This window comes from Gadus chalcogrammus, chromosome 3 (genome assembly GCF_026213295.1).
Source record: "Gadus chalcogrammus isolate NIFS_2021 chromosome 3, NIFS_Gcha_1.0, whole genome shotgun sequence".
Classification (NCBI taxonomy): Eukaryota; Metazoa; Chordata; class Actinopteri; order Gadiformes; family Gadidae; genus Gadus; species Gadus chalcogrammus.
This window is the reverse complement of record NC_079414.1, coordinates 9,041,772-9,068,511: the sequence shown is the minus strand read 5'-3', so window position 1 is coordinate 9,068,511 and position 26,740 is coordinate 9,041,772. Positions and strand designations below refer to the sequence as shown.

At 45.1% G+C, this 26,740-nt stretch overlaps 1 protein-coding gene across 3 annotated transcripts; it reads left to right on the top strand.

Moving 5' to 3' along the window:
- Nucleotides 1-215: 215 nt before the first annotated feature.
- On the top strand, nucleotides 216-25,504 carry stra6l (STRA6-like). Of its 3 annotated transcripts, none has more exons than XM_056585851.1 (18): nucleotides 216-630; nucleotides 8,832-8,901; nucleotides 16,428-16,528; nucleotides 16,741-16,871; nucleotides 17,299-17,419; nucleotides 17,709-17,754; nucleotides 18,208-18,327; nucleotides 18,969-19,039; nucleotides 19,231-19,333; nucleotides 19,508-19,631; nucleotides 19,738-19,813; nucleotides 20,190-20,274; nucleotides 20,427-20,475; nucleotides 22,327-22,444; nucleotides 22,562-22,681; nucleotides 22,893-23,056; nucleotides 24,099-24,242; nucleotides 24,661-25,504. In XM_056585851.1, exons 1-18 carry the CDS (start codon nucleotides 611-613, stop codon nucleotides 24,963-24,965), a joined length of 1,968 nt encoding a protein of 655 aa, XP_056441826.1. In that variant the 5' UTR covers nucleotides 216-610; the 3' UTR covers nucleotides 24,966-25,504. The 3 variants fall into 3 exon arrangements, with proteins under 3 accessions (XP_056441826.1, XP_056441827.1, XP_056441825.1); XM_056585852.1 differs by having other exon boundaries at nucleotides 19,228-19,333; nucleotides 24,099-24,227; XM_056585850.1 differs by having other exon boundaries at nucleotides 217-630; nucleotides 19,228-19,333.
- Nucleotides 25,505-26,740: the final 1,236 nt, after the last annotated feature.

Below are 26,740 nucleotides of genomic sequence, written 5' to 3'. Positions count from 1 at the left end.
GTGTATCTTGTATCCTGTTTATCGGAGATACTGTGTGTGCCTCCGCTGTGCGTCTGACCCAGGCGTGAACAGATGTGAACAGAACGGAAGTGTGTGTGTGGCAGATGAACCACAGACACCCGGCTCTGCTGGGGTGCCTGACACACACACACACACACACACACACACACACACACACACACACACACACACACACACACACACACACACACACACACACACACACACACACACACACACACACACACACACACAACATTAGCATACATACACTCACAAACACAACATCAAACCAACACACATTCCACATTCCTTACATACCATGTATGTAAGGAAGTTCCTCTAGAGAAGTTATCTGTCATGTATTAGAATTATTATTCTGCCGTGAGAGTGTGACTCTGCTAACAATAATAGACTTGATTTAGCAATGATGGTGGGGGACCCGGGTGGAGAACGAACCATGAAAGAACAGACAGATTGACGAGACAAAATGTTGAGTCTGAGAACGAACGAGATAAACGAGGGAGAAGAATCAGTTCCCTTCGTTCTTGTTAAAGAAGAACTGATTCGGTCGCGAACGACCCATCACTAACCTCATCCTAACGCAGCCATGAACACAACGCCAACACAGTGAGTATCTGAGTCTTGTTAAATATTAAAAGTCTTTATCTCGTTCTTCCCAGCGCTTTGATAGCCTCCCCACCTCACCGTGGGAGAAACCACAGATTGACCCTTTACTACCAAGCACTTTTTGCTCGGCAAACATTAGACGCTACGGATGAGGCAGTGTGTCCACCTGAAGATCAAGGTTAAGTCACAATATACAACCTCTTCGGTTTCGGCCGTGAGTCGTGCTGAGATTGACTTTCTGTTGTTTACCTCTTCTCTCAAGAAATAGTCAGAAATGTGTTATTTATGATCAAATCAATGGTCTGGCTGTAGTATTTGTTTGAGGTGGAGGCTGGTGTGAAGGGAGTCGTTGCAGACACTCAACCGCCCAACACATCCCAGCTGTACGCATATTTTTATTTCCCCTGAAACGCTAATATTTCTCAAAGATGAGCCGTAAACTCCCAATACACGTTGATCAATGGTGTTTCGTGTACAATATTGTGTACGGCAATAAATAACTCAATCCTTGGTATGAAGACCCTGTAGTTTTTTGTAAATATTCGGAACCCATGATCACCTCATTCTGAAGCCAACCGCCAAAACTTTGTTTGCGGTAAACGTCCTGCGAAATGTTGCGCCTCACTTCGTCTCTACCAAAGCTGTAACCGAACCGACGCCCTCGTATGAAGGTATTATCTTAACAAAAGTCTTAAGCATGCGTAAACTAAAGTCACAAATGTGTAACAGTACATTTGAAGTCGTAGATATTTTTTCTACCATTGTAAAAACAAAATAGGGTCTACGAGTCTGTGTTACAGGTACACAAATCCTATCCTGTGCATCACAACTTCAAAGAGTCATGCAATGAACCCTTTGAAAATGAATGAATTATTATTATTATATGCTATAAGTGACCAGACGTCCGAGATCAAAACTGGAAGGGGAAAAAAACGGTCAGCTATTTTTACGTTGAAGAAACAATATATGATGATTAGGCTATACATATATATCCTACATAAACAATGTATGAATACATTAGACATCTATGTATCTTACCTTATAGACTGTATCTCTGACTGTTGCTGCAGCAGCAGAGTTTATTCTGTCTTGACACTTTGTATTGATATTTTGTATTTACTTTTATTAACAACTTTCTTTCCTTCAATTATTATAATGTTTACGGTGATTGTTTTATATGTATTTTTTATCAGTCGCGAAGCTAGACCTCTTGCCTTAGCCCACACCCTATCGTTTCGTCCTCAAATCTCATATTCAACCTCTTTTTTTTTTTACACAAGCAATGAGAGAATGGATGTTGTACACTATGAACAGGCTCAAATGGGCTAATGAAATCGAGCGCAACCTTCCTGCAGGAATCTCTAACCTCTGATTTGTGGGTTGGAGACTCCTGTTTGACAAAACCAAAAATGCAGCACGAGCGCACCTAACAGTTTCTGCTGTTTTGTATGTCAAAAAGGCTAGCTAGTCTTTATCAGAAAATCCACGATTTCCAGCTGTGTAACATGACCAGGTAATAATAATAATATTCATTTTAAAACCTTGACATAATCTTTCAGATGTATTCAATGACAGTTGACCACAAGGAGATTCTATCTATGCCTCCTCTTGAATTGCTTCATGGTTTAGTTGGCAGAGGCTTGTAATGCTGCGTAGCATGATAAGCATGATAAGGTGCAAGGAGCAGAAAAAGTTGACATGGGTGCTAATTTTCAGTGAAAAAAAAACGCTGGCATTATTTTATCAGCTGACGGCGTGTTCATTGCCATAACAACTGAGCTAATCAACAAGTATCACATGTTCTAATACTATGAGACTTTTGAAAGCGCCCTCAGCTGATAAAAGGTGTCGGGGGGGGGGGGGGGGGGGGGGGGGGCGCGAGCAGCAGACGGGACTTAGTGTCTTATTTATTTATTTTAATAAGTTACTTATTTTAAATTAACATAATACCAAGGGTCAGAAGTTTTACAAGAATTTTGGTCTTACAGAGTCATGACAGAGGGACTTGGTGTCTTTATTGATGCTTGAAAGATGAACATATTATTTTTTTTGAAAGGGAATAAGCTGATGAAGCTGACAAGTGACGAATGTTTACTGTTTAAAAATATTTTAAATTAAATGCAAACCCCAGTGAATCATTTGCGCCTGTTCTATTTCATGTAGGCTACGCCGTCTAGGCTTCGCCTTATGGGCTTGTCCCGTGCGCGCGCTTGCGCCTATCAAACTATGCACCTATCAGCGTGCATAGTTTCACATTTCCCCACGGTATTGTGTCTATATAACGCGGTGTATACCGTCGCTCATCCTCCCTTTTCTTTCAGCACTTGTGCTTATCAGCGAGAAATTGAGAACTACTATTAAGAAGAAGATGAAGACTTAAACACGGATCTCCCAAGCCGGTGGCAGCGGCTCGGGCGAGGCCGCGGACAAACGGCCCCTTTTCAGGGCCACCTGAGAGCGCTCCTGGAGCTAGGTCCTTTTCAGGACTCCTATGCGCCTCCTGTCCCACCTCCCTGGCACTGGGTGACGGGCACTTTGCGTGCTTTGTGTGCCTCGGCACCGACCACGCCGCGGTTGCTATGGCGGCCCCCGTCTCCTGTGTCGCCTGCCGGGAGCTGCCTGAAGAGGGGATCCTCTCCAGGCATCTCTTCTTTTCCCCTGCGGTGGACCTGAAGATGATGGCATCATCGACGCCGACGACGACGCCTCCATGGACGGCGACTCAGCGTCCGGTTTTTCCCGCTCTCGGGTTTCAACCGCCACCGTCGTACAACACGAGGAACCGCGCCGGATGACCGATCTCTTCGGGAGATCATGGGTGAGGCGGCGGCCATCAAAGGGATTCCCATGCCGGCCCCGCCTCTCGCCCCCGTATCTGACGATATATGCAGGGCGAGTGCTTTCGCACCCCATCTGCTTCCCGGCAGGTTACCCAGTGCCCCTTGTTCCCGCCTGTGCAGCACTTGTTTACTGCTGCAGGTGGGGACCCTTCTACCCTGAAGGCTCCGGTAAGCGAGGGGGATCCCTCGCCTGGAGCCTCCACTGGCAGCGCTTCTCTGTCCGGGCGCCGGATGGCGCCCTAACGAAAAGCCGCTGCCCCCCGACCGCCTCCAGAAGCAGATTGTCGGCCTAACAAATGTTAGGCCGACAATCCGCGGCGGCGGTCAACAACATCGCCCTGCTCTCCTCTGCCATGGTCTCCTTGTCGGCTGACAGGGAGGCCTACGGCCCGGAGGAAGCCGCGAGATGGCTGGCGGTTTCCCGCTTTTCCAGCGCCATCCTCCAGCTATGCCAGCCGATTGCCGTTTCGGCCGGCCGGCATATGGCGTGGGCTACCATGATTCAAAGGGTCATATGCCTCTCCCACACTGCGGTGACGGAACGAGTCTACTAGCGCCTGATGGCCTATTTGGTCCCCGGTTCTCCGAGGTGCTCGCGCACCAGCAGTCAGTCCGTGAGAATCGTTACCGGTTCGGGGCGATTCTCACAGGCTCCTCCCACCAGCAGGCTGGGAGGAGGCGGGGTCCAGGCCGGTCCCAGCGTTCCAGGGGGCCGCCTCCGACTCCAGCCCCGGTGCCGCAGCAGCAGCAGCAGCAGCAGCAGCAGCCGCAGCCGCCGCAGACGGGTAGAGCAGCGCCACGGACCGGGAAGTTCCCGGCGTGTTCACATGGCCTCTGGTTCACCTGCTTCTAAGAAGCGCCGTTCCTTGGAGCCTCGTGGACGGATCAGAGACTCGTTGCACGAGCCCGTGGATACGGCCGCTTGTACCGGTCTCCTGGTTCCCCACATTATAGGATAGGAGACGGGTCCGCACGCTGTGGCTACAGCCTGCGGACAGCGCATGCGCACAGGTGCGGCGGCCGGACGGCTCGCTCCCTGTTCAGCGGGCACGAGCGCGACGTCTAGACAGCTCGTTGTTTTTATAGCGGCTGGTTCTGGTACGTCTCCTACGCTCGCTGAGCCTCCTCCCTTTCATGGGAAGCCCCCCTTGGTTCACACGCAGTGTGGAGGCGGTAGGGGCAGAGGAATACGGGTTATTCCTGGACGGTCTTCCTCAGCTGTCGGCTCGCCCTCTCTCCGACAGCTATGCGTGTTGGCAAGAGCGGTGCGTTCTGCCATCGTGGTTGGACACCACGTTGAGATGGGGCCATCCCATACAGTTCAAGCGTCGTCCCCCACCCTTTATGGGGTTGGTGGAGACCACGCTACGGGACCCGGCTGCGAGCAGGGCTCTGGCAGCATAGGTGGCACGTCTCTTGGTAAAGGGGGCCATCACTGTCGTTCCCCCCCACGAGTCTCACCTAGGGTTTTATTCCCGCTACTTCCTGGTTTCCAAGAAGTCAGGGGAAAAGAGACCTATTCTGGATCTTCGCGTGTTCAACAGATTCGTTGCCACGAGGAAGTTCAGAATTCTCACTGTCGGAGCGTTGTTCCGGTGTGTGAGAGAGGGCGATTGGTTCACATCCCTGGATCTCAAGGATCTCCACGTCCCTGTTCGGCAGGCGCACAGGAAGTTTCTCTGCTTTGCCTTTATGGGGATGGCGTACGAGTACCAGTGTCTGCCGTTCGGCTATTCCCTGGCTCCGCGCACCTACTCGAAGTGTGTGGAGACGGCGTTGGAACCGCTCAGGCGTCAGGGAAAGAGGATTCTCTTCTACCTAGACGACCTGCTTATTCTGCTCTCCCTCAGCCCTCGGGATCTTCCCCCGTTGGGGGTAGATGCGTTGGCACACACACCTTGGCCGTGGGCTCTCTTGTATGCGTTTCCCCCACTCCAGCTGATCCTTCCTCTTCTGGAACGGGTCAAACAGGAGAGACTGTCCCTGATATTAGTGGCCCCGGAGAACCGTTCAGCTCTGTGGTTTCCAGAGCAGGCCGCACTCTCGCGGTAAGCGCCGTGGCCAGTACCGTTCAGGCCGGATGCGCTTTCACAGGCCCACGGGACGGTGCACCACCCGCCCGATGTATCGGGACGGCTGTTGGTTTGGCTCCTGAGAGGTTGATCCTGCAGGGCAAAGGTTTGCCTGAGACGGTTATCAACACTATTCAGTCATTTAAGACGGCACTCTTGTTGGCCTTGGTTTCTGCCAAGCGGGCCGGTGAGCTAACCGCTCTGTCTGTCAGCCCAAGTTGCTTGTTGCTAAACGAGGACAGCTCCTTCGCGTTGCTCAGACCTAATCCTGCGTTCCTCCCGAAGAACATTAATAGTTATTTTCGATCGAGGGATATTGTGCTTAAGGCTTTTCACCCCCCGCCTCATTCTAGTGAGGCGGAGGCGGAGTTGCATCTCCTGTGCCCGGTTCGGGCGTTGGCTATGTACGTGAATCGCTCGGCCGCGTTCCGCTCCACACAACAGTTGTTTGTGTGTTATAGCGACGCTAGCAGGGGCCGCGCTCTCTCTAAACAGCGGATTTCTCGCTGGGTATGTGAGGGTGTTTGCTTAGCCTACTCTCGGCAGGGCTTGGCGCCACTGTTGGGCGTTAAAGCTCACTCAACACGGAGCGTGGCCTCTTCAACGGCTCTACTCAGGGGCGTTTCGGTGGAAGACATCTGCGCGGCTGCGTCTTGGTCTTCCCCCAGCCCCTTTGTCCGTTTTTACATGTTAGACATGTCCAGGGGCTCACTCTGCAACTCTGTGCTGGAGTCCGGGACCCCTTTTACGGCTTAAGAATATAGACATGTTCTTTAAAGCGGCGTGGTTGGATTTCCTCTCGCCGGCTGGCCAGTTGGAATTGATTACCAGTCTTACTCTCCCACCTTTTTTCAAATAGAAAACAGCGTAGGGGGGTTTCTCTATTGGCTCGCCAATTGTCAGGTGGCTTTGTTTGCCAGTGTGGCACTCCCGCCGCTTTCTTCTAATAAAAACGGCCGAGAGAGTCCCCTTATTGGAGAGCCGGATTCTGTGGCTCCGCCCCCGGTAGTAGCGGACCTAATGGAAACCGTGTTGCTCTGGTTTTTCTTTTCCTTTTCATGGGTTCCATGAAGCACGGATTAGAGCCGGAGTCTTTACAGACTCACTTTTTCCTCCCTTGATCATTGCCTTGCTTGATCTAGGAGGAATTCGTTTTTTATTAAGCTGTTGTGTTTTACACTTCCTTGGCTTTTTTGAGTCTTAATGGTGACTTAGGTCGTTTTGACTGGGGTCCAGCAGGAGTACATTGATCGGGCTCCACTCGCAGCTTCACCTTAGCCCATAAGGCGAAGCCTAGACGGCGTAGCCTACATGAAATAGAACGATAGTTTTGTTATTATAACTCTAGTTCTATGATTGTAGGCGTAGCCGTCTAGTTTCCCACCTGCTGTACCCTCCAAATGCTGAAAGAAAAGCGTGGAGGATGAGCGACGGTATACACCGCGTTATATAGACACGATACCGTGGGGAAATGTGGGCGGTGCCCACGCTGATAGGTGCATAGTTTGAATTTTCAGCGCGCGCAAGCGCGCACACGGGACAAGCCCAATAGGTGAAGCCTAAACGGCTACGCCTACAATCATAGAACTAGAGTTATAATAACATAAACTATCGTTTCTCTGTTTTGAGATTCACACAGACTTAGCAGTCTTGTTTAAATGTTACAAATTGAGTTAATAAACTGAAGTTGGAAATTGTTTTAAGTTGTTGCAGATGTTATCTCCGCTAATTCTATTAATCTAAATAAATAAATATTAGCAGGTTCTCAATAGTAGGCTATTTCAATTCAGGGAGGGCGCCTAGGGGGGGAATGACAGACAATTATTGAGAATCACTGTTCTAGAACATGTTGTAGGCCTACTTGTTGATTAGCTCATGTTGTTATGGCAATGAAAACGCCCTCAGCTGATAAAATAGTGCCAGCTTTTTGTTTTTTACTGAAAATTAGCACCCTTTTTTTTTGCATCAGAGCAACAAGATTTTTTTGCATCAGAAGATTTATAAAAATGTATGTCACTGGATTCAGATAAAACCAAAATCTGTCTTACCCAACAATGTTAGTATTTGAATATTGTTACTTGAATGACTCCATTTATAGGTTACAATTATACTTTTAAGAAAGTATTGTCTTATACTTGTGAAAATGATCAGACCAGAACGAGTGAAATTCAAAATACAATAAAAAGCAGCCAGGGTAAATGCAGACTGACCATTTACAGTGTTTTAAAAATAAGAGAATAAAGTACAAAAATAATTATCATGGAACACAAATCTATCGCATTAGGCCTGATTATCATGAATTAGGAGTGAAATTCAAAATACAATAAAAAGCAATCAGGGTAAATGCAGACTGACCAATGTAGTGTATGCAAGGCAATGTGAATGTAAAAAATATCAATATCTGTGTGGGTTTATAACCCTGAAAGAGGACTGTTTTGCATAGCTTCTTTCTCGTGCTTCCTTTCTGAAGTTCAAGAGATGAAACACAGACACAACCAATGATAACAAGTCTGAATGGAGGTTGTTGATGCCAAACTGTGTTCCCCAAGCAGAAATACATCCTCTGTTCCGATCTCCCCTCGGACTTTATGCTCCTCCCTGGCTCCCCATCCCCATTTCAAGATGGCGGCCGCATTTCTCGCGTCCCAGCAGCCAATACTGCGTCTATGTATAGGATATGGGTACATGTGTAGCAAAAGGGATCTGCATGTGGCAGAGCGTCCTTGGGCGGGACAAAATCGCAGCAGTAACCAATGAAAGTCGCCGGCAGGGGCTGCATTTTTCAAACTACACTTAAGCAAGCGTTACCTTTATGACAAAAATGTAGAAAGCATTTATGTCAGTTCTAAACCTTCGATTTTCTAAATATCTTGCAAACGTGAATGATACAAAGTAGAGAGCATCGCACCCTCGACTCTTGTAGTGTGGCCAGTCTTCCGACGAGACAAGACCCGATTTCCTGGCTCTGTGATCGTATAGTGACATGTTAAATCGTGTAGAAATATCAGAGATTCGTGTAGTCTGAACCAGCCATAAACTGTGCTCGGTGGTTGAATGACTCCAACAATAGAATACAAAGTGTTGGAGAGTAATAATTGTCAACGTGATAGGACGGATAAGCTTTAAGCTAAACTTTAACCGTCCTGGACTGGAAATTCAGTTGTCACACCAGCAAAAACACAACAGTTGTAGAATGAAATACAACTTCAATGATAATAAAAATTGTTATAATAATAAAAATGATGCTGATGATGATACAGTGGTCTGATGATGGGTTGTGTTTCAACAGGGTCCCTGACGTTTACTGTAGGAACCACATTGAGGAGAAGTTGGTGATTCACCTCTGCCTGATCCCAGCTGTGAGTATCCTAACCAGTATCTTAACGCTTAACCCTTTCTTAACCTTTAACCCTAACCCCAATCTAGCTGTCAGTAGCCGAACACTACCTTAACCTTTAACGGTTAACCCTACCTTAACCCAACCCAGCTGTCTGTACCGTTACCTATATCCAAACCCTTAACCCTAACCCAGCTGTCAGTACCCCAATTCTACCTTAAACCTAGCCCCTAACCCTTTACCCTTTTTTATTAGTGGGCCCATAACACAGTATTTTAAGACCTTCCCGATATTCAGCCATGGTGCAGAACTACAGCCACTACGAGCCAGTCGCACATTGAGCTTTCCCCAAACGCGCTGTTTCAGTGTCTGTAGCTTTAATGCAAATGAGGAGGAGAGAGGCGGGTCAAGGAGGAGGGTTGGGGTGTGGCCCTGAGCAGCTTGCGGCCACGGTACCATGCGCTCTGTTTCCTTTTCCTTTTCTGTCTTCCACGTCCACATCAATCTGAAGTAGACTGAACCACGCAAAAGGGATTGTTGCCCGCGATTGTTGACCGCGCTTGTCTCCCGCCGGAGCCTCGCTGCTGAGGGACCACCGCCTCGGCAGTGGGCAGCGCTTAGGCCCCACCGCCTCCTGCAGCGGGCAGCGCCGAGGCGGTGGTCCCTTGGCAGCGGGAGACATTCGCGGGCAACATTCCCTTTCTCCTCCATGTCGTGGTTCATGTACTTCAGGGAGTCAAAGCCAAAGTTCCTTTCCCCCCAATTCCTTCTCAACCATAGCTGAGATAACCCCCACTACGAGTCTCGTTGTGGAAATACCAGAGACGAGAGTCCAACGTGTTATATGGCAGGGCATGCAGAGACCCTTTGAGGGGCAGGGGCTCAAATTCAATGCAAAAAAGATTTTTTAACAATATACGTCATTTTTTAAACACTGAATTACACTTTCTCAAACACTTCAAATACTAAATCAACAATTGAACTTCAATTTACAACTTAAAATGAAACATGGAGCCTTACTTCAGACTACATTCACATAAAAAATGCAACTGCAAAAAAAAATGTACGTAGTTTTACATACATTATTAATACTGTAGAGAGGGCTATATCAAATTGTACATAATCCACAATACCGTACACCTTAAAATTAAATATGGAGCTTTAAGTTAGAGTTTCACACAAAAGGTATCCAAAAAATGCAACGCTTGTCCAAGCAAAATGTAAAGATACAGTATTCCAACTATACTGTTTATAGAAAGTGCAATATGACATTTCATAATAGTAAATCCACAATACTGTACACCTTAGAATGAAATATGGAGCCTTAAGTTAGACATTAACACAAATGTATCCAAAAAATTTTACTGTTGTCCAAGCAAAATATAAACATACAGTATTCAAACTATACTGTATCTAGAAAGTGCAATATGACATTTAACATAATAGTTAATCCACAATACTGTACACCTAAGAAGGAAATATGGACTTACATCACACTGTGTGTGTGTGTGTGTGTGTGTGTGTGTGTGTGTGTGTGTGTGTGTGTGTGTGTGTGTGTGTGTGTGTGTGTGTGTGTGTGTGTGTGTGTGTGTGTGTGTGTGTGTGTGTGTGTGAGACATAAAGAGAGAGAAAGAAAGAAGAGAGTGTGTGCGTATGTGGAACATCCGGCACTCTTCATAAGAGAATCTTTCTGTTAGCCATGTCCCGGAAAATGTCGATCACAAAATGTCGATCACAACACTGTGATTGATTGGAACATCCTTTTCAATCCTTTTCAACAAAAGCAGTTCAGACAGTCTCTCCTCCTTACAAAGGCTGCAGAGTTTTGTCTTCACCAGTTTTAACTTGGAAAATGAACGTTCCACAGTCGCTGTGGACACAGGTAGAGTGCCATAGGTGGTCAGCAACTCAGAGAAGCAAGAGAAAATCTCATCAGCATCAGCACTGTCTTTGACAACAGACGCAACAGTGACTGGAGGGGGGCATGAGTAGGATGTATGAAAGACTTTCAGTTCTGTCAGCAATTTATCCTCATCAGCAATGTCATATAATTGACAGAGCTTCCTGACAGCTTCAAGTGCCTCTGTTGGGCAGCTCTGGGTCTTCCAATTCTGCTGCACTATAAGATGGTGGAATGCATTTAATACATCCCATGTGGTGTTTCGCCTCCTTTTATAACGTCTCTGAAGCTGTCATTGGTGTCATTGTGTCCAAAAAAACGTAGTACACTTCAGCACGGTAGTAGTCCTGTAGTGATGAAAAAGTATGATCCGCAACAGCTGACCTGGCATCAGACTTGAACTTCTCTGGCACTTTCCTCTTCCTAGCTTGTACAGGTACCTCGGCTGGAGGGTCCAGGCCCACTGATGCAGCCTCCACTGTAGCACGTTCGTAAATGTTTTCCAACTCTTTTTCTACTCTGCAATAGACCAACCTTTGCAGAACTCTTTCCACATCTTGTATGCTGCAGCCAGGTCCATCCCTTTCTGCTGCAGTCCATCAGAATCACTTGCAGTTACCTGGAGGATTGGACAGGTGATCTCCAGACACAAGAAAAACTCAAAATTAATGCCATTGAGCAGGCTCACTGCATCACCAGCTGAAGAGTCTGGGGGATCTTTTTCTATTATTTCCTGAAGGAACTTCATAACAGCAGGAAGGACCTTCCTAAGAGTCTTGAGGGCCATCTCTCTGCAGGCCCACTGGGTGTCTGACAGTTTCTGAAGCTCAAGTGGGCATTGACCAGGATGCATTAGCTTCTGTGTCTCAATAAATGCAGAGTGTGGTTTGGATGAATTGGCCACAAAAGCATAACATTTTTCAACTACATTGAAAAATGTGAGAAAGGCGATGTTTGACTTGGCACTTTCCACCAACCCCAGGTTCAGGCAATGTGCAATGCATGTACAAGGCCTTGGAATTTTGCCTGAGGATTCTTGATTGAAGGCCCTTGTAGCAACCACTCATGTTTGCAGCCCCATCATATCCTTGACCACGGATATTCTCTACTTTGAGGCCATTTTCTTCCAGTAATGCCATCACCAGATTTTCGAGAACATCTCCACTCGTTGAAGGAACATTACACACCTGAAGGAAGCGCTAATTTGCAAATTATGTACATATCTGACAACAAAGGAAACCTGTTCAGTGTGTGAAACATCTGTGGTTTCATCCATCATAATGGAAAAGATCTTGCTCTCTTCAATCTCTTTTAGGATGTCACGCTTCACTGATATGGCCAGAGCTTTGATTAAGTAATCTGTGTTCTATTTGAGAGAAGTGAGACAAGAGGTCTTGTTTGAGGTCCTTGCCTTTCTTTTACCGCATCAAGGTGTAGTTTAATTGCATCATATTTGCTTAACAACTCCACCAACTCCAGGAAATTCCCTTGATTTTGACTTGATAAGGATTCATCGTCCCGCCTTAAAGCCAAACCCTGTCTTGCCAGGTAAAGAGTAATGTCGATTAAACAGCACAACACTTCTCTGTTTCTCTCCCTCTCTCGTTGTTTCGCAGACTGCAATTCAAGATGACCAACTTCAAAAGCAGCCTCCAATGATTTTTTCTTGAATGAATTCCAACTCACCATACAACACATGTTAATTCTTTCTAAAGCCTTCTCCTCTTATTCATCCCTTCCGTTTTCCCGGTGTTGCGGCTTGTATCTTTAGAAAAAAGACGGCAACTAAAACAATACATGGCATCAGCACTGGGAGAATACTCCAACCATGGATTTTTGGCGTACCACTGTTTCTGAAATGACCGTCCGTCTGAATTCTTTAGAAAGCATGAAAATACTGGCTGGCAGGGACCAATATTGTTGCAAATTGTTGCAAAAAAACTGCCTCATCATAATTGATATTGTATTTGAGGATATGAGCAGGATCAGTTGGGTGTTGCAGTTTAAGTAATTCTGAAAAGTGCCCTTCTATGGCTTCAATGTCCTCATGTGCTGACCCCTGAGCTGCAGCACATACCTCTGCATCTCCCTGATTCACTGCATGTGGTTGAGTATCATGAGTTGCTACCTGCACATCTTCCGCCTCTGAATCTCCCTCATTCACCACCTCTGTCTCCTCCATCTCCTCATCTGATGATGAATCATTGTCCTCTCCTGAGAACAAGTTACAATTTGCTGAGTAGTACCCTATAGGTATTCAGTACCACTTGCAATGTGAACAGCCAGTATATATACCTAAAATATTGACAAGGTAATTCTGACACTGTAAAAAGGCACTGAAAGTCCATCATACCACATTTGTTAAAATTATTGCATTTATAATAGAATTAACAGTTTCAGCACCAAATTTGTGTGTGTGTGTGTGTGTGTGTGTGTGTGTGTGTGTGTGTGTGTGTGTGTGTGTGTGTGTGTGTGTGTGTGTGTGTGTGTGTGTGTGTGTGTGTGTGTGTGTGTGTGTGTGTGTGTGTGTGTGTGTGTGTGTGTGTGTGTGTGTGTACTGTATATATATGCGAACATGTCAGATTCTTTCTTTCTTTCATGTTTATTTCGAATATGTAGACAAAACAAAAACAACAAATTTTGCCAATTACAACAATAAAGCCATTCAAGAATGAATAACAAAAACAAAAATAATAATAGTAATAGTAAAAAGCAAAAAGAAACAAGAAATAAAAATAAACATTCATGTAAACATATCCGAAAAGGAGTGAGAAGAAGTAAAAACGTATGTACTCCCACCCCTCTTATTACTTACTCTGTATAATAATAATAATAATGATAATAACAATAATAATAATAAATGAATATAAAAATGTTATGTTATATAAATAAATATGTATATGTAAGTATGTACATATATATATCTACAACATACATTTAACAAGTAACAGTATGAATGTGACGCAACAGCGTGTATACACAGTATACCTTTACATACATACACAAACCTACTGACTCTTAGTGCAGTTCACTATATCCTGTGAACACTAAATTTTTGTACATTCTTTTAAAAACATTGATGCTTGGACATTGCTTATGTACTTCGCTCAGATTGTTCCACAACTTGACACCTGTGATAGAAATGCGAAAACTTTTCATGGTGGAATTTCTCATCTGAATTTTGAAATTGAGTTCTCTCCTCAAACCCTCACGTTCACTAAACAAGTTTTGAATGTTCAATGGTAACAAATGGTTCCTAGCCCTGTACATAGTTATTGCTGTTTGATATGAGACGATGTCTGTGAATTTTAATAATTTAGACTGTAGAAATAGTGGATTGGAATGTTCCAGATACCCGACCCTGTGAATGATCCTTACCGCTCTTTTTTGTAAAATGATTAGTGACTGTAATGAACTTTTGTAATTGTTAGATTGACTTTGTTAGTTCTTGTGTGAAGTACTATTCCAACCTGTGGTGCTCTTAATAAGCCATCTGCTTAGGGATCCACTGCCTTTTTCTGCCTCCTGCAGCTCCTTCTTTTTCTGCTTTTGTATTATCTTTACGAGGCATTTTGTACTGTGGCAGAATTCAATATGATGATTTACAAAAAGAGACAAGATAAACTATCAAACCAGATAGGCCTAAACAGTTTTATCGTAGCCTATAACTGCAACCTACTTTGAATCAGAAAGGAATTTGCAAAGGTAGGCTATACGTTTCAGATTATTTTCTCAAAATATAAGGAGAGTTGATCTTTGGAGAAGCACAATTTTTTCGCCTTCTTAACTTCATGCAAGGATGTCAGGAATGATACTAACATCTGTATGAGAACTTGTAGTTTATTTGATACCCTGGTTGCCACCCAAGCCTTAGAATTGATCTCAGTACAGAGGATACAGCAGGTTAATCTCAATAGTGGAGTTACCGCAACTATTGCGTTCATTTTAGTTGCAACGCTTAACACATTCATTTGTTCGCGGATCACTATAGGGATATCTGGCGGAGTTGGACCACAATTTCGGGAAGATGAAATAGCCTAGGGCACTTTTACATAACAGCCTACCTGCCTTACTAGTACTACTACTAGTGCCAACTTGCATAAACTAGCCTACTGCCAGAGACACTGAGACAGAGTAGACATGAAACGGATTTGGCCATGTCATGTGGCCAAGTAGTTACTACAGAGTATACAGATTCAATATAATGATGTATGCTTTCCCTTTGCAATTTCAAAAGGTTTCCCAGATAGGTTAGCTGTATAGCTAGCTGGTAGGCTATAGAAAATAAACAGGTCAGTTAAAACGATGCTTGTTGAAAAGCTTTTGCCGGCAAACATAGGCCTATACTTCAAAATGACACTACAAAACGAGATAACTGTCACAGTTTATTTAGCATTATCAACTTAATGGTTTTGGAAACAACTGTCTGTGTCTGACTCTGTAGTGATCTTACCCTGCGTTGTACCGTCTCTTAAAACAACAAGCGCATCTTGCAGGCAGGCAAAGGTGAAAGGTCACGTTGATAGCCTATGACGTCACCCAGCGGCAGCAGCGCACTGGGCGCCGGTAAACGAGGCTACAAAGTACAAACTTTACTTCTATATTATTACTTTTAGACATTTTTATTCTCGAATAATTGATTCACATGTTAATGTTTAATTGTTCATGTGTAATTTTACAAAGCATTGAAAATTTAAATGACCACTCAAAAGGGCACTTTGGTCCTTCAGAGGGAAAAGGGCAGGGGCTCGGGCACCCATAGCCTCCCCCCCCCTCTGCACGTGCCTGTTATGCTGCATTATAAACAACAGCAGAACGGTTATCCAAATAACAAAGAAGTGTACAACACTTGTGTTAGTCAAGGAGCTCTATATCGAAATGATATCATATAATGCATAGATATCTTTATCATATAATACGATATTATGACGGCCAAAAGCTGTGTGCGCCTCCAGACGATATTATGAATCACAAACGACTGTGTCGGGTTCTCCGACGTCTGGTTCTTCCACGTCCACATCCATCTGAAGTGGACTGAACCACAACATGGAGGAGAAAGGGATTGTTGCCCGCGGTTGTCTCCCGCCTTTAGCCTCGCTAACGAGGGACCACTGCCTCCTTCAGCGGGCAGCGGAGAGGCGGTGGTCCCTCGGCAGCAGGCAGCGGGGCTCAAGCGGAGACATTCGTGGGCAACAATCCCTTTCTCCTCCATGTAGTGGTTCATGTACTTCAGGAAGTCAAAGCCAAAGTTCCTCTCCCCCAATTCCTTTCTCAACCATGGCTGAGATAACCCCAACTACAGTCGTTATTTGGATAATCGTTGCAGAACGATTATCCAAATAACGAAGAAGTGTACAACACTTGCGTTACAGTGTGTGTAATCACACACACACATGTGGCGCTTGCATGGTCGTATCTCATTGGCGGGCCAAATTCTCTGGGCTGGCAAGGCAGAGAAAGGGGAGGGGGCGTCTCGCCTTATATGACAACATACGGGGAAAATTCCAAAACGGCCCGTCCAACCCCGGGAAAGACCACCAAAGGAGGAAATGCCCAAATCCTGACCAACCCTTAACCGTGACCATAAAATGTCCCCCCTCACACTTCTTCTATTCAGCTTCCTTTCCCTTGTGTTGTTGATGGTTCAGGTGGTGATCATCATGGTGCTGTCCTTCTTCCAGACGAGGGAGCGCCGTTGGGCCATGGACCTCCGGCTGCCCCGCATGGCGGGGCACTTTGGCATTGCGGTGTAAGTCCCAACGCGACCCGACACCCAGCAGTCACATTAATCTAGCACAACTGAATGAAGGCCCTGGTAATGCTTCAGAGTGATGGAGATGTTCGGTTGCTACGGTAACTTAATGAGGGTCAAGGTAATGCCTCAGAGTGATGTTCTGTTGCTATGGTAACTTAATGAAGGCCATGGTAATGCCTCAGTGATGGAGATGTTCTGTGTTGTAGGCCTCTGGAGGCGATGAACAGCCTGAGTAACCGCTGGTCCTACGGGTTTGCCTTTGGCGCCTCCTCCCGTGTGGTCTTCCTGCTGTTCTCCAAGCAACACATCCTGTTTCCTGCTCCGCCCTGGGCCCAGCGTAAGACAAGCCCCCTCTCTGTTTCCAATCTGGAAGACACACACCCTTTTCCTCTTTCATTCTGGAAGACACGCCCCTCTCCCTTCTCTCATTCTGGAAGAAAGATTAGATAATGTTACATTAGGGTAGATTCGATTCAAGATTACTGGTTGATATGATATTTTTTAATGTTCAAGTAGATTTGTATAGTTGAATATCACTAGATTGCATTAGAATAGATTTAATTTAATTATATTAAACGAATCTAGTAATATTAAATTCATTGTAATCATTATTGTGGATTGAATATTACTGGATTAGATTAGAGTGAATTTAATATGATTAATTAATGTTGAATGTATTTTGATGGATTTGATGATGATTGATTGTGTTTGACTAGAATAGATTAGATTTTCCTGACACTCTAATATGTCTGTTTGTTTTCCAGCCTTTGTGTTCCTTTTTGGAGCGTTCGAGGTGGGGCTAGTATTCTTTCCCTTCTTCGCATGCCTTTCTACAACTGCTAGGGGAGTTGGAGCTGTTTTGGGAATACTCTACACTCTAGCCTGGTAACCCTCCATCTCTGAGGCATTAGCCTAGAATGTTAGCTTAGCCTTGCTCAACACTCTAGCTAACTCTAACCAACATCCATTTCTAAAGCATTAGCCTAGAGTGCTAGCTGGCAATTCCCTAGTCTACATTCTCACCTGCTAGTCTTCTAACCATCCATTCATCTATCCGTCTATTCATAGAAGCATTAGCACTACTACTACACTCTAGCCTGCCATTATTTTTTTAAGCATTAGCCTAGCATGTTAGCAAACTTTGCATTTACCAGGCTTGTCTCTTTTACTGCAGGCTCGGTGTCATGCTCGCCCTTGTAATCACCTGTCCAGACATTCAGGTGATTATTCCCCCATTCATATGGTCAGGTAACTCTTCACCCATTCATAAAGTCAGATAACTATTCACCCATTCATACTGACAATAAATTATTCACCCATCCATCATATATTCAGGAAACTATTCACCTATACATACAGACAACTATTAACCTATTCATAATGCCAGATAAATAATGCCACATTCATACAGTCAGGGAACTATTCACCCATTCATTCAGATGGTTATTCACATAGTCAGGTAACTATTCACCCATTCATACAGTCTGGTAACTATTCAGCCATTAATACATTCAGGTTCACCGATTCATGTAGTCAGTTAACTTCACCTATCATACAGCCAGGTTACCATTTCCTAATTCATATGGTCAGGTAACTTCCACTATTCATACAGTTACGTAACTATTCACCTGAATGTTTCAACCATTGCTGTGACACACTTTGTTTGTGTGTAGTTTTTTATTAGGTATGGGAATCTGATACAGTTATTGCCGACCATGGTATCCTTCTTCTTTCTCCTGGGTCGCTTTTTCCTCATATTGGTCAAAACTGTGCAAGGACGCCGACAGAATCAGGTAACCAGGAGTCAAGATCATTTTACACAAGACAACTAGCGAATCAAAGAAGCTGAAAAACACACAAAAAAACCGAAAAAAATATGAAATAGAGTCAACAAAACTATTTACAACAGCTACGACATGAATATGCAGCATTTGAACTAATAGTACGCTGTCACACATTTGGAGAAAGCGTGTACCCGAAACAAAACTGTTGCAATACAGCGGCCCACCGTCATGTTAAAAGCAACCTATATTCACATACCACAGGGCCAGAAGTAGGCATTGGCCTGTAGCACCGACTGCTATGGAGATAATGATCAATACAAATAACAGATAGCAATAATTACAGGTCTATGAGTGTAGTTCACCACTATGGATGTGTCACGGATCTAGACACGGACAAACAAGGTAGGGTTACAAACAAGGGCCCAACCATCCGGAGGTGGCGGCCGATGTGGAGATGATTGCTGACGATGAGCAGGTGTGCGGAGGATCAAAACAAACACACGCAACCATCAAACGTGGTGTCACAAGGTGTCACAGCGGAATTGTGACCGGATGCGGTCAGAGGACTGAGGACGTTTAGAAGCATAAATAGGCTAGGGTGGCGTCTGCTTCTAGAGGGTCACAACATCTTGTTTTAATGTGCTGTCCAGGTTACAGGAGAGGTGATTGAACACCATGTCCAATATGTCAAGAGGTTGCTACGGAAACCGCCTCCTCCTGGGTACATACACACACACGGTCGGACGTACACGTTCAGACATCCACTTGTTAATGTGCATAGAAATGATCACTGCAAAGTCTAATTATTTTGTGTGTGTGTGTGTGTGTGTGTGTGTGTGTGTGTGTGTGTGTGTGTGTGTGTGTGTGTGTGTGTGTGTGTGTGTGTGTGTGTGTGTGTGTGTGTGACAGCAGGGAAAGTTGGTTCCAAAGAAGGGTGTACAAGTGGGACCCACACTTCAGGTTCCCCAATAGACTGATAGGAACCACCATCATCAGCCTCATAGGCCTCTACACTGTGAGGACTGTCTGTCTTCTCACCTGTCTGTCTGTCTTCGTTCCTGTCTTCCTTTTCGTCAATCTACTTATCCCTTCGCTCTCTCCGTCTGACTACATCTTGAACAAAAAGTATTTGCCTGTCTGTCTGCCTTGCTTGTTCATTCTAGTTATAAGACATGTTTGTGTCCATCAGCTGTTGCACTACTCATACGTGTTGAGCCAGTGGGTCTTTGATGAGTTGGACGAGTTAATTCGCTGGCTGGATCGGTTAAATTCAGCCTCAGCCTCAATTACGGAGTTTGCCATCATCGCACGCAGTGAGTCCTCCACACAAACACACACGCACACGCACACACACACACACCGATTTTTTTTTAATGACTGTACTGTACTTAAGGAATGTGGTTGTGCTTATTTCTTCAGAGTCATGGATGATGGCTTCCATCACAGCCTGCCTCATCTCCCTGGTCTACATCTTCCACGTTCTGGTGTGTTACAGGTAGTTCATCAGCTTCTGCACGCCTAAAGGCTTTTCCAAGGTTGGGCGTGTTTAGTCCTGTACTGACCTAACGGGTCAGTCCTGACCATGTGAGGTTAGTACTGACCATGTCAGGTCGGGTTAGTACTGACCATTTTAGATTAGTACTGACCATGTTAGGTTAGTACTGACAATGTTGGGTCATTACTGACCATATTGGGTCAGGTTATCCCTTACCATCTCGGGTCAGTACTGACCATGTTGGGCCAGGTAAGTACTGACCATATCGGGTCAGAACTGACCATGTCGGGTAAGTACTGACCATACTGTGTCCTGTACTGCCCATGCGCGGTCTTGTACTGACCATGTGTACTGACCATGGGGTTTGTTGTAACAGGAAGCATATGAAGAGGCTGTGGAGGGGGCAGAGGGGCTTCCTCCCTGAGAAGTTCCGCAAGAATATCAACCCTGCTTCTAGTATGGTGAGCAAAGTACTCACACACACGCTCACACAAACACACCCGTGCTCACACACACACTCACACACTCGCTCACACACACACTCACACAGGCCTTGTGTCAGAATGAATACAAAATAAAAACATTTCAGGTTGATCTGTTTTTTTTCTTACAGGCTGCCATTGCAAGATACTCTGGGTGTCAAATCGCTTACACGTTATGGGGTATGGCATTCATCACGCGTAAAAAAAAAAGTCTATAGACGTCTGTATAGATGGTTGTATTCACTCGGTGGCCATCTAGAATTTAAAGGGGCCAGAGTAAACCACCAGGTGAGAGTGTGATTAGCCATTACAAGCCGTTTTGAAAATGTGCAGCTTCTGACATCACAGGTGGGCGTGTTCACCTAGATGTATGATGGATAGATGAGCAACATTTGCTACAGTCCACTGGGTAGGCTCGCTGGTAAACTGATCTATCCAGGACACATCTAGGTGGACACACCCACCTGTGATGTCAGAAGCTGCACATTTTCAAAACAGCTTGTAACAGCTAATCACACTCACACCAGTGCCCTGTACTACGATCCTCGATTAGTGGGTTAGCGAGGTATGTTGCGCTCAATGCCTGGGTTAGCTGTGACACGAAAGTCAAATCTATTTTAGCCTCGCTGTATCACCATGGTGACCTATGCCCTCAACCAAACCTGGTCGGGAGCAGGTTTTCAGCTAAGACTATCGGGTTAGATCGGCGCTCGCAGCTTCCTAAACCCTCCTTTGACAATGTCGTCACCATTTGTGGGTGTTCCCGTGGACCTCGGAGCCCGTATCGTAGAGGGTCTCTCCGACAGAATGTCTTTCGGGAGCGATCCCTTGGCATTGCCTGAGAATATTCTTTATGAGAGAAACAGGTTCTCATCAGAGGGGATTAGCAATTTGATCTACCTTATGTAGACAATACTTACTGTTGTGCAGTGTGTCGCCGTGAGATAGTGGTAGATTGGAGGTAGCGCGTTAGTCTTGAATTTCTCCATGCAGGGTTTGTCTCCCAAGTGATGCGCATTCATGTGAAGCTTAAAAAGTCCCAATTCTTATGTCATATGGATAAGTTATTCACTGAAGGAAATGGAATTATATTTTTGTGCTTATTTCAAACTTGAACCCATGTTCTCAGAGCCGTGCTGGCACCATATCTATGAGGGTAAAAGGCATGATTATGGGCCGTCAAGATTTGAACCCCGGTCGCTGGCGTTCGGGGTTCATACTAATCCACTACGCCACCGCCGCTCCATCTCAGCGGTTGAAAACATATGCGATACATTTCTTACATAGGGTGTATTTAAAGTGAATTCCCTTAATTATAGAATAAGGCAGGTTGGAAGTTGCTTTTGTATTTTGAAATCATCAATATTGGGATTTATGACGAACAATTCTGCAATTTGGCAGTTATTTTTTAGACATTATGCAGAATCTTTTCACTTACAAATGTATACTATCGACTATATAGCCTTATATGCCTTATTATATAGCCTATTAGGGTTAGGTTTAAGGTTAACCCTCACCCTAACCGTAACCCTAACCATAACCCTAAACCTGACCCTAACCCTTTGCACCCGGGGAACAAAGGACCTGGGGAACCCTAGGGATGACCCCTTTATAACGGCTCTGGCGAGTCATTCCTGGGGATTCCGGAAGTGGTTAGCTGCTTTGTAACAGCTACTAATGCTGAAACCGGAGTTTGTGTTGACCATGCCATCCTCGCGTGCCATATGTGGCCGTTGATGTGTGCCTAAGGAGTAAGGAGAAAAAAGAGTTTGAGGTAGTGAATTCAAGGTAAGATGTCAGATTTACCCCCACATAGCATCGTTTCAAATTCAAGATGGCCGCCGAGTGAACAAGGTAAATAGGTTTTTATAGTTCAAAAGGTGCAGCTTAAGGATATCAGATAATAGTTTGTGGTTTCATAAACAAACAAACAAACCTTTGTATGGGAAATCATCTTTTAATTGTTGCTGGTTTAATGTATGTGTTTTAGCAAGACAAATAGCCGCTTATATGTGTGTGTTTTTTTTCTAGGTTACATCATCTTTAACATTGTGGCCTTCCTGGCTATCCTGATCTTTGCATATACAATGATCGTTCCCATCCTGCACGGCCAGATCCTGGAGAGACTGACCACTTTGGGCTACTCATTGTAACGTCCCCTCATCTAACGCTACTCTTAACCTACTGACAGGTTTATTAACGGATTGGTGGATACATACCTGTAGATGCATGTGTGTATGAATAACGCTGATGCCCTTTATCTCAGGCTGGGCTTGGCAGTACTCTTGGCCGTCGGTTGCCTGCAGGTATACACTGTCAAGATGTTCTTCCTGCAGGATAAGCTGAGTACAACAGAGAAAGACAAACCTCTTGCCCTAAACAACAGGTAAGCAGCCCCCGCCCGGAGCGTCCACAACATCCAGAGACTGACTCAATGTTGCTCTGGCCCCACACTCCCCAAACGTCTCATCCTCATTAAACCCTCCAACAAGGGGTACCATTGGTTCACTGCCCCGGTGAGGGCTGTTGGTTTAGAGAGGCGCCCGCAGCGGGAGCAGACGGCCAGCGTTTCAATGCCTTCTTGCTCTCGTCCCCAGGAGAGCGTTCAACTGCTTCAGCTACTTCTTCTTCTTCTACAACGTGGTGCTGGGGTTGAGCGCCTGCGCCCTGCGCCTGCTGGTCAGCCTGACTGTAGGATTGGTGCTGCTGCCTCGCATTGACCGCACCATCATGCCCAAAGGACACGAGACCAAGGACATGGGTGGGTTGCGCTACAGTAGTGCTATACTATGCTATACTTTGCTACACTATGTTATGCTAAACTATGCTGTGCTACGCTATACTATGCTACTCTATGCTATGCTGTGCTAAACTTTGCTGTGCTACGCTATACTGTGCTACTCTATGCTATGCTGTGCTAAACTTTGCTGTGCTACATTATGCTAGGCTACGCTTTACTGTGCTTAGCTATGCTGTGCTAAACTATGCTGTTCAAGACTACTCTGTGCTCGATATGCTGTGGTATGCTAAATTGATGCATGCTAATCTGAGCTATGCTAAACTGCGCTATGCTATGGTAAAATGAGCACCTTCTTCCCAAAGCTGCTCTCTTCATTGGTGATCCCGCTGAGTCGAGTGATTGTCCTTCTGGGGTCTTGATGGGTCTTCGGGTGAGCGAAGAGGCTGATCCTCCCGCCACATACCTGCAGTGTGGACAGGGGTGGTGGTGGTGGTCGTGGTGGTTGGCTTTCTAGTCTTCTTGATGGTGGTTCAGTCCTTCCTGTTAACAGGATGAAGCTCATAGAGAGCAGAACCCTGTTCAGATATCTCATATTCCACTGCATCCAGGGCAACGAAGAAAGGTCACCAGCCAGTCCCCAGCTAGTTATCTTCCACTCACCAGCCAGTCCCCAGCTAGTTATCTTCCAGTCACCAGCCAGTCACCAGCTAGTTATCTGCCAGTCGCCATCCTTTCACCAGCTATTTATCTTCCAGTCACCAGCTAGTTATCTTTCAGTCCCCTTTTAGTTATCTTCTAGTCATCATCCAGTCACCAGCTAGTTATCTGCCAGTCGTCATTCACTCACCAGCTAGTTGTCTTCCAGTCGTCATCCAACAGTCACCGGCGAGTCAGGGTTCAGACCTGTAGCTCCCCTGCTGCCTCCAATGAGGAGGATGGACTGTTGTCCATAGGGTGTGTGAGCGTGTGTTGGAGCTCCCCTGGATACAGTAGTACAGATGAGAGGTGTTGACAGGATGATCTAAAGCCTGCTCGTGATGTGGTTCTCCTGCTGTGTTTCTAGGCTACACATGGTGGGTGGGCATGATCTTTGCAGACCACTATCATGGCAACCCGACGCTGGTGTGCTTCTGTAACCTGCTGTGGTCCAGATCCCCGGAGCCAAAAGCAGCAGGCCCCTACCAGCCGTTCCGTAATACAACCCTCGGTGTGTGTGTGTGTGTGTGTGTGTGTGTGTGTGTGTGTGTGTGTGTGTGTTAGTGTGTGTGTGTATAACTTGTTTGTTTGAATAATACTTCCTATCACACAAAAAATGTTAGCATCATTGATCATGGATTTTGTTGTACATGTTTTAAAAGACACACAGGTAACAGAAAATAGAGACCCACCATATCAAACTCTACTTGCTACATCCAACCTTGTCCGTCCGTCTGGTGCATACAATCTTTGCACTAAATTGCTGTGTTCTCTTAGGCTGTTGAACTGCTGTTGAATAATGCAATGTTTAAATTTGTCTGCGTGAACACACCATTTTCATTCGATTTTAAGTATACCGGGGGCCTTAAATCCACTAAATCCAACCTTATCCATCTTGTCCAATCTCTCCCCGACCATCCCCGACCCAGAGTCTGGTGTGCACAGCAGAGCCAGGAAGCGCTGGGCGCTGGCGTACACCCTACTGAGGAACCCTCCCCTCATCCTGCTCAGGAAACACCTCGCTACCCCCGCACCCTGCTCCACCTCAGCCCAGGCGGCCAACCAGCCGTCTGACCACTTCACAAGAACACCAAGATTTGTAACAGCGGCTCGGACACAGACCGGCTCAACAGCCCCCTCTGGCGGGGGAACACCGCCAAAGCAGCTGAACACAGGATCAACGCAACGGACCATCGTCATCGGAAGTTTAGACCACCATCGTGGGAAGGTTTGACCACTATCGTGTGGAGTCTAAACCAACCACCATCGTATTGAGTTTAGACCACCATAGTGTAAAGGTTATGCCTCGGTTCCACTGACCCGCTAGACTAAAGAGAGAATCCATTGTGGAGCTTTTGAGGCTGCCATGAAAACATCCTGAAGAGGTTGGTTGTCTTTCCATCCTGTCTCAAACTCTGATGCTATTCAAACATATCGATGCAATGTAATACCATAAGAATGTATCATTTAATACATGAAACAATTAAACAACCAATGTTTTTTTATCATAGATATATCATCTTTTGGAAAGGTGAGGCATCTTGCATTTGAATGCTGTTAGTGTTGATGCTTTTGTTATTATTATTATTGTTGGTAATCTATGGGTATGGGGAGGTTTTGGAGTTGTATCCAATATAAATCTGTCCTCCAGAATTTTGATCATTGTAAAAATTCATATATCACCTATTTGTTAGTTTGAATTGTTTTTGCTTTTACACTTTCATGTTTTTACACAAACCAAATAATGTTTTTTGATATAAATTAAACTTTTGACCCAACATAATGTATTGTGCTTTCTATATTGGCCAGAGAATATCCAATCCAGTATATTATTAAGATAAAGAAGCATGCAACAAAATATTAAATCACATGGATCTAATTAAATGGTAAACTCTGGAATTATGGTTCTGAATAATAGGTAACCACACCAAGGTAACCACAGTTTGGTGCACACACCTACAGTGAAGTGAGAGATGTGATCAAAATTATAATCAATTCACCTGCAGCAGGGTTAAGAGGTGGAACCAGAAGCATGGTTAAGAGGGGGACCAACAGCATGGTTAAGAGGGGGATCAACAGCATGGTTAAGGGGAGGACCAGCAGCATGGTAAAGGGCAGCATGGTACGCCTGCTGAGCAGCGTTGGGGTAGCAGCCGAGGTCCAGATCCACCAGAAGCCACGGCCTACACACCATTCAGTCAAACATATCCCCTTTATTTAAATTAAACCACTGTATTTAATAGACAGAGCATTTTAATATAGCGTATATTTTTTTTAATCTTTCTCGCATGTTGAGCTGGGAAATTATATATTTTTTTGGGGGGGGGGGGGGGGGGGTGAGATGCAGTGTATATACTTTTATCAGTGTTGATTTTGAAAACGTATAGATAAGTGAGGAATTCACAACAAAAAAGTTTTATTGAATTGTGCTCGTAAAATATCATAATGTTTCATAAATGTTTTTAAATTAAAATTAAAAATTAAAGTCTTGTGTTTTCTGTACGAGTATGGTATGACTGAGGTCTAATTAAAGGAATGAATGTAACTATTGACTGGACGTTAATCTATAGGTTGGGTATGGGATTTGCGAAATGCCAGCAGATTTTGAAAATACACAACTCAAATGGTCCTACCCCCTCTCCTTCAACGCTGACTCTGACTCCACCCATTCCAAGAGCTCTGGGTCACGAATTTTGAGTACGTGCACGAAGGGGTCGCGCGGGGAGCGGGGGAGGGGGAGTGCAGTACGACCGTTTGATTGACGTACTTACTGTCCAATGCCACTCGGTGGGTCTGGAAATCAGTTTTTCGAGCCCTGCCCGTTCCACAGATGATTGACTTGTTTAATTTTCATGTCAGTACTTCTAACTCAGTGGCTGTAAGTGGGTAATGATAAGGATTTTAAGTAATTTTGCAAAAATGGCCAAAAAAGGAAATTCCATGCCCACACTGTAGGCGAACACATGTATATCAAAAAAAAAATACACCTGACAAATATGTGTCTCTAAT

Excerpts from the sequence above, each read along its gene's own strand:
- stra6l (XM_056585850.1), top strand. The coding sequence starts at position 611 with ATGAACACAACGCCAACACA. Across the intron at positions 631-8,831 it reads ATGAACACAACGCCAACACA|GGTCCCTGACGTTTACTGTA; the intron begins GTGAGTATCTGA and ends GTGTTTCAACAG. Across the intron at positions 18,328-18,968 it reads AAGGACGCCGACAGAATCAG|GTTACAGGAGAGGTGATTGA; the intron begins GTAACCAGGAGT and ends TGTGCTGTCCAG.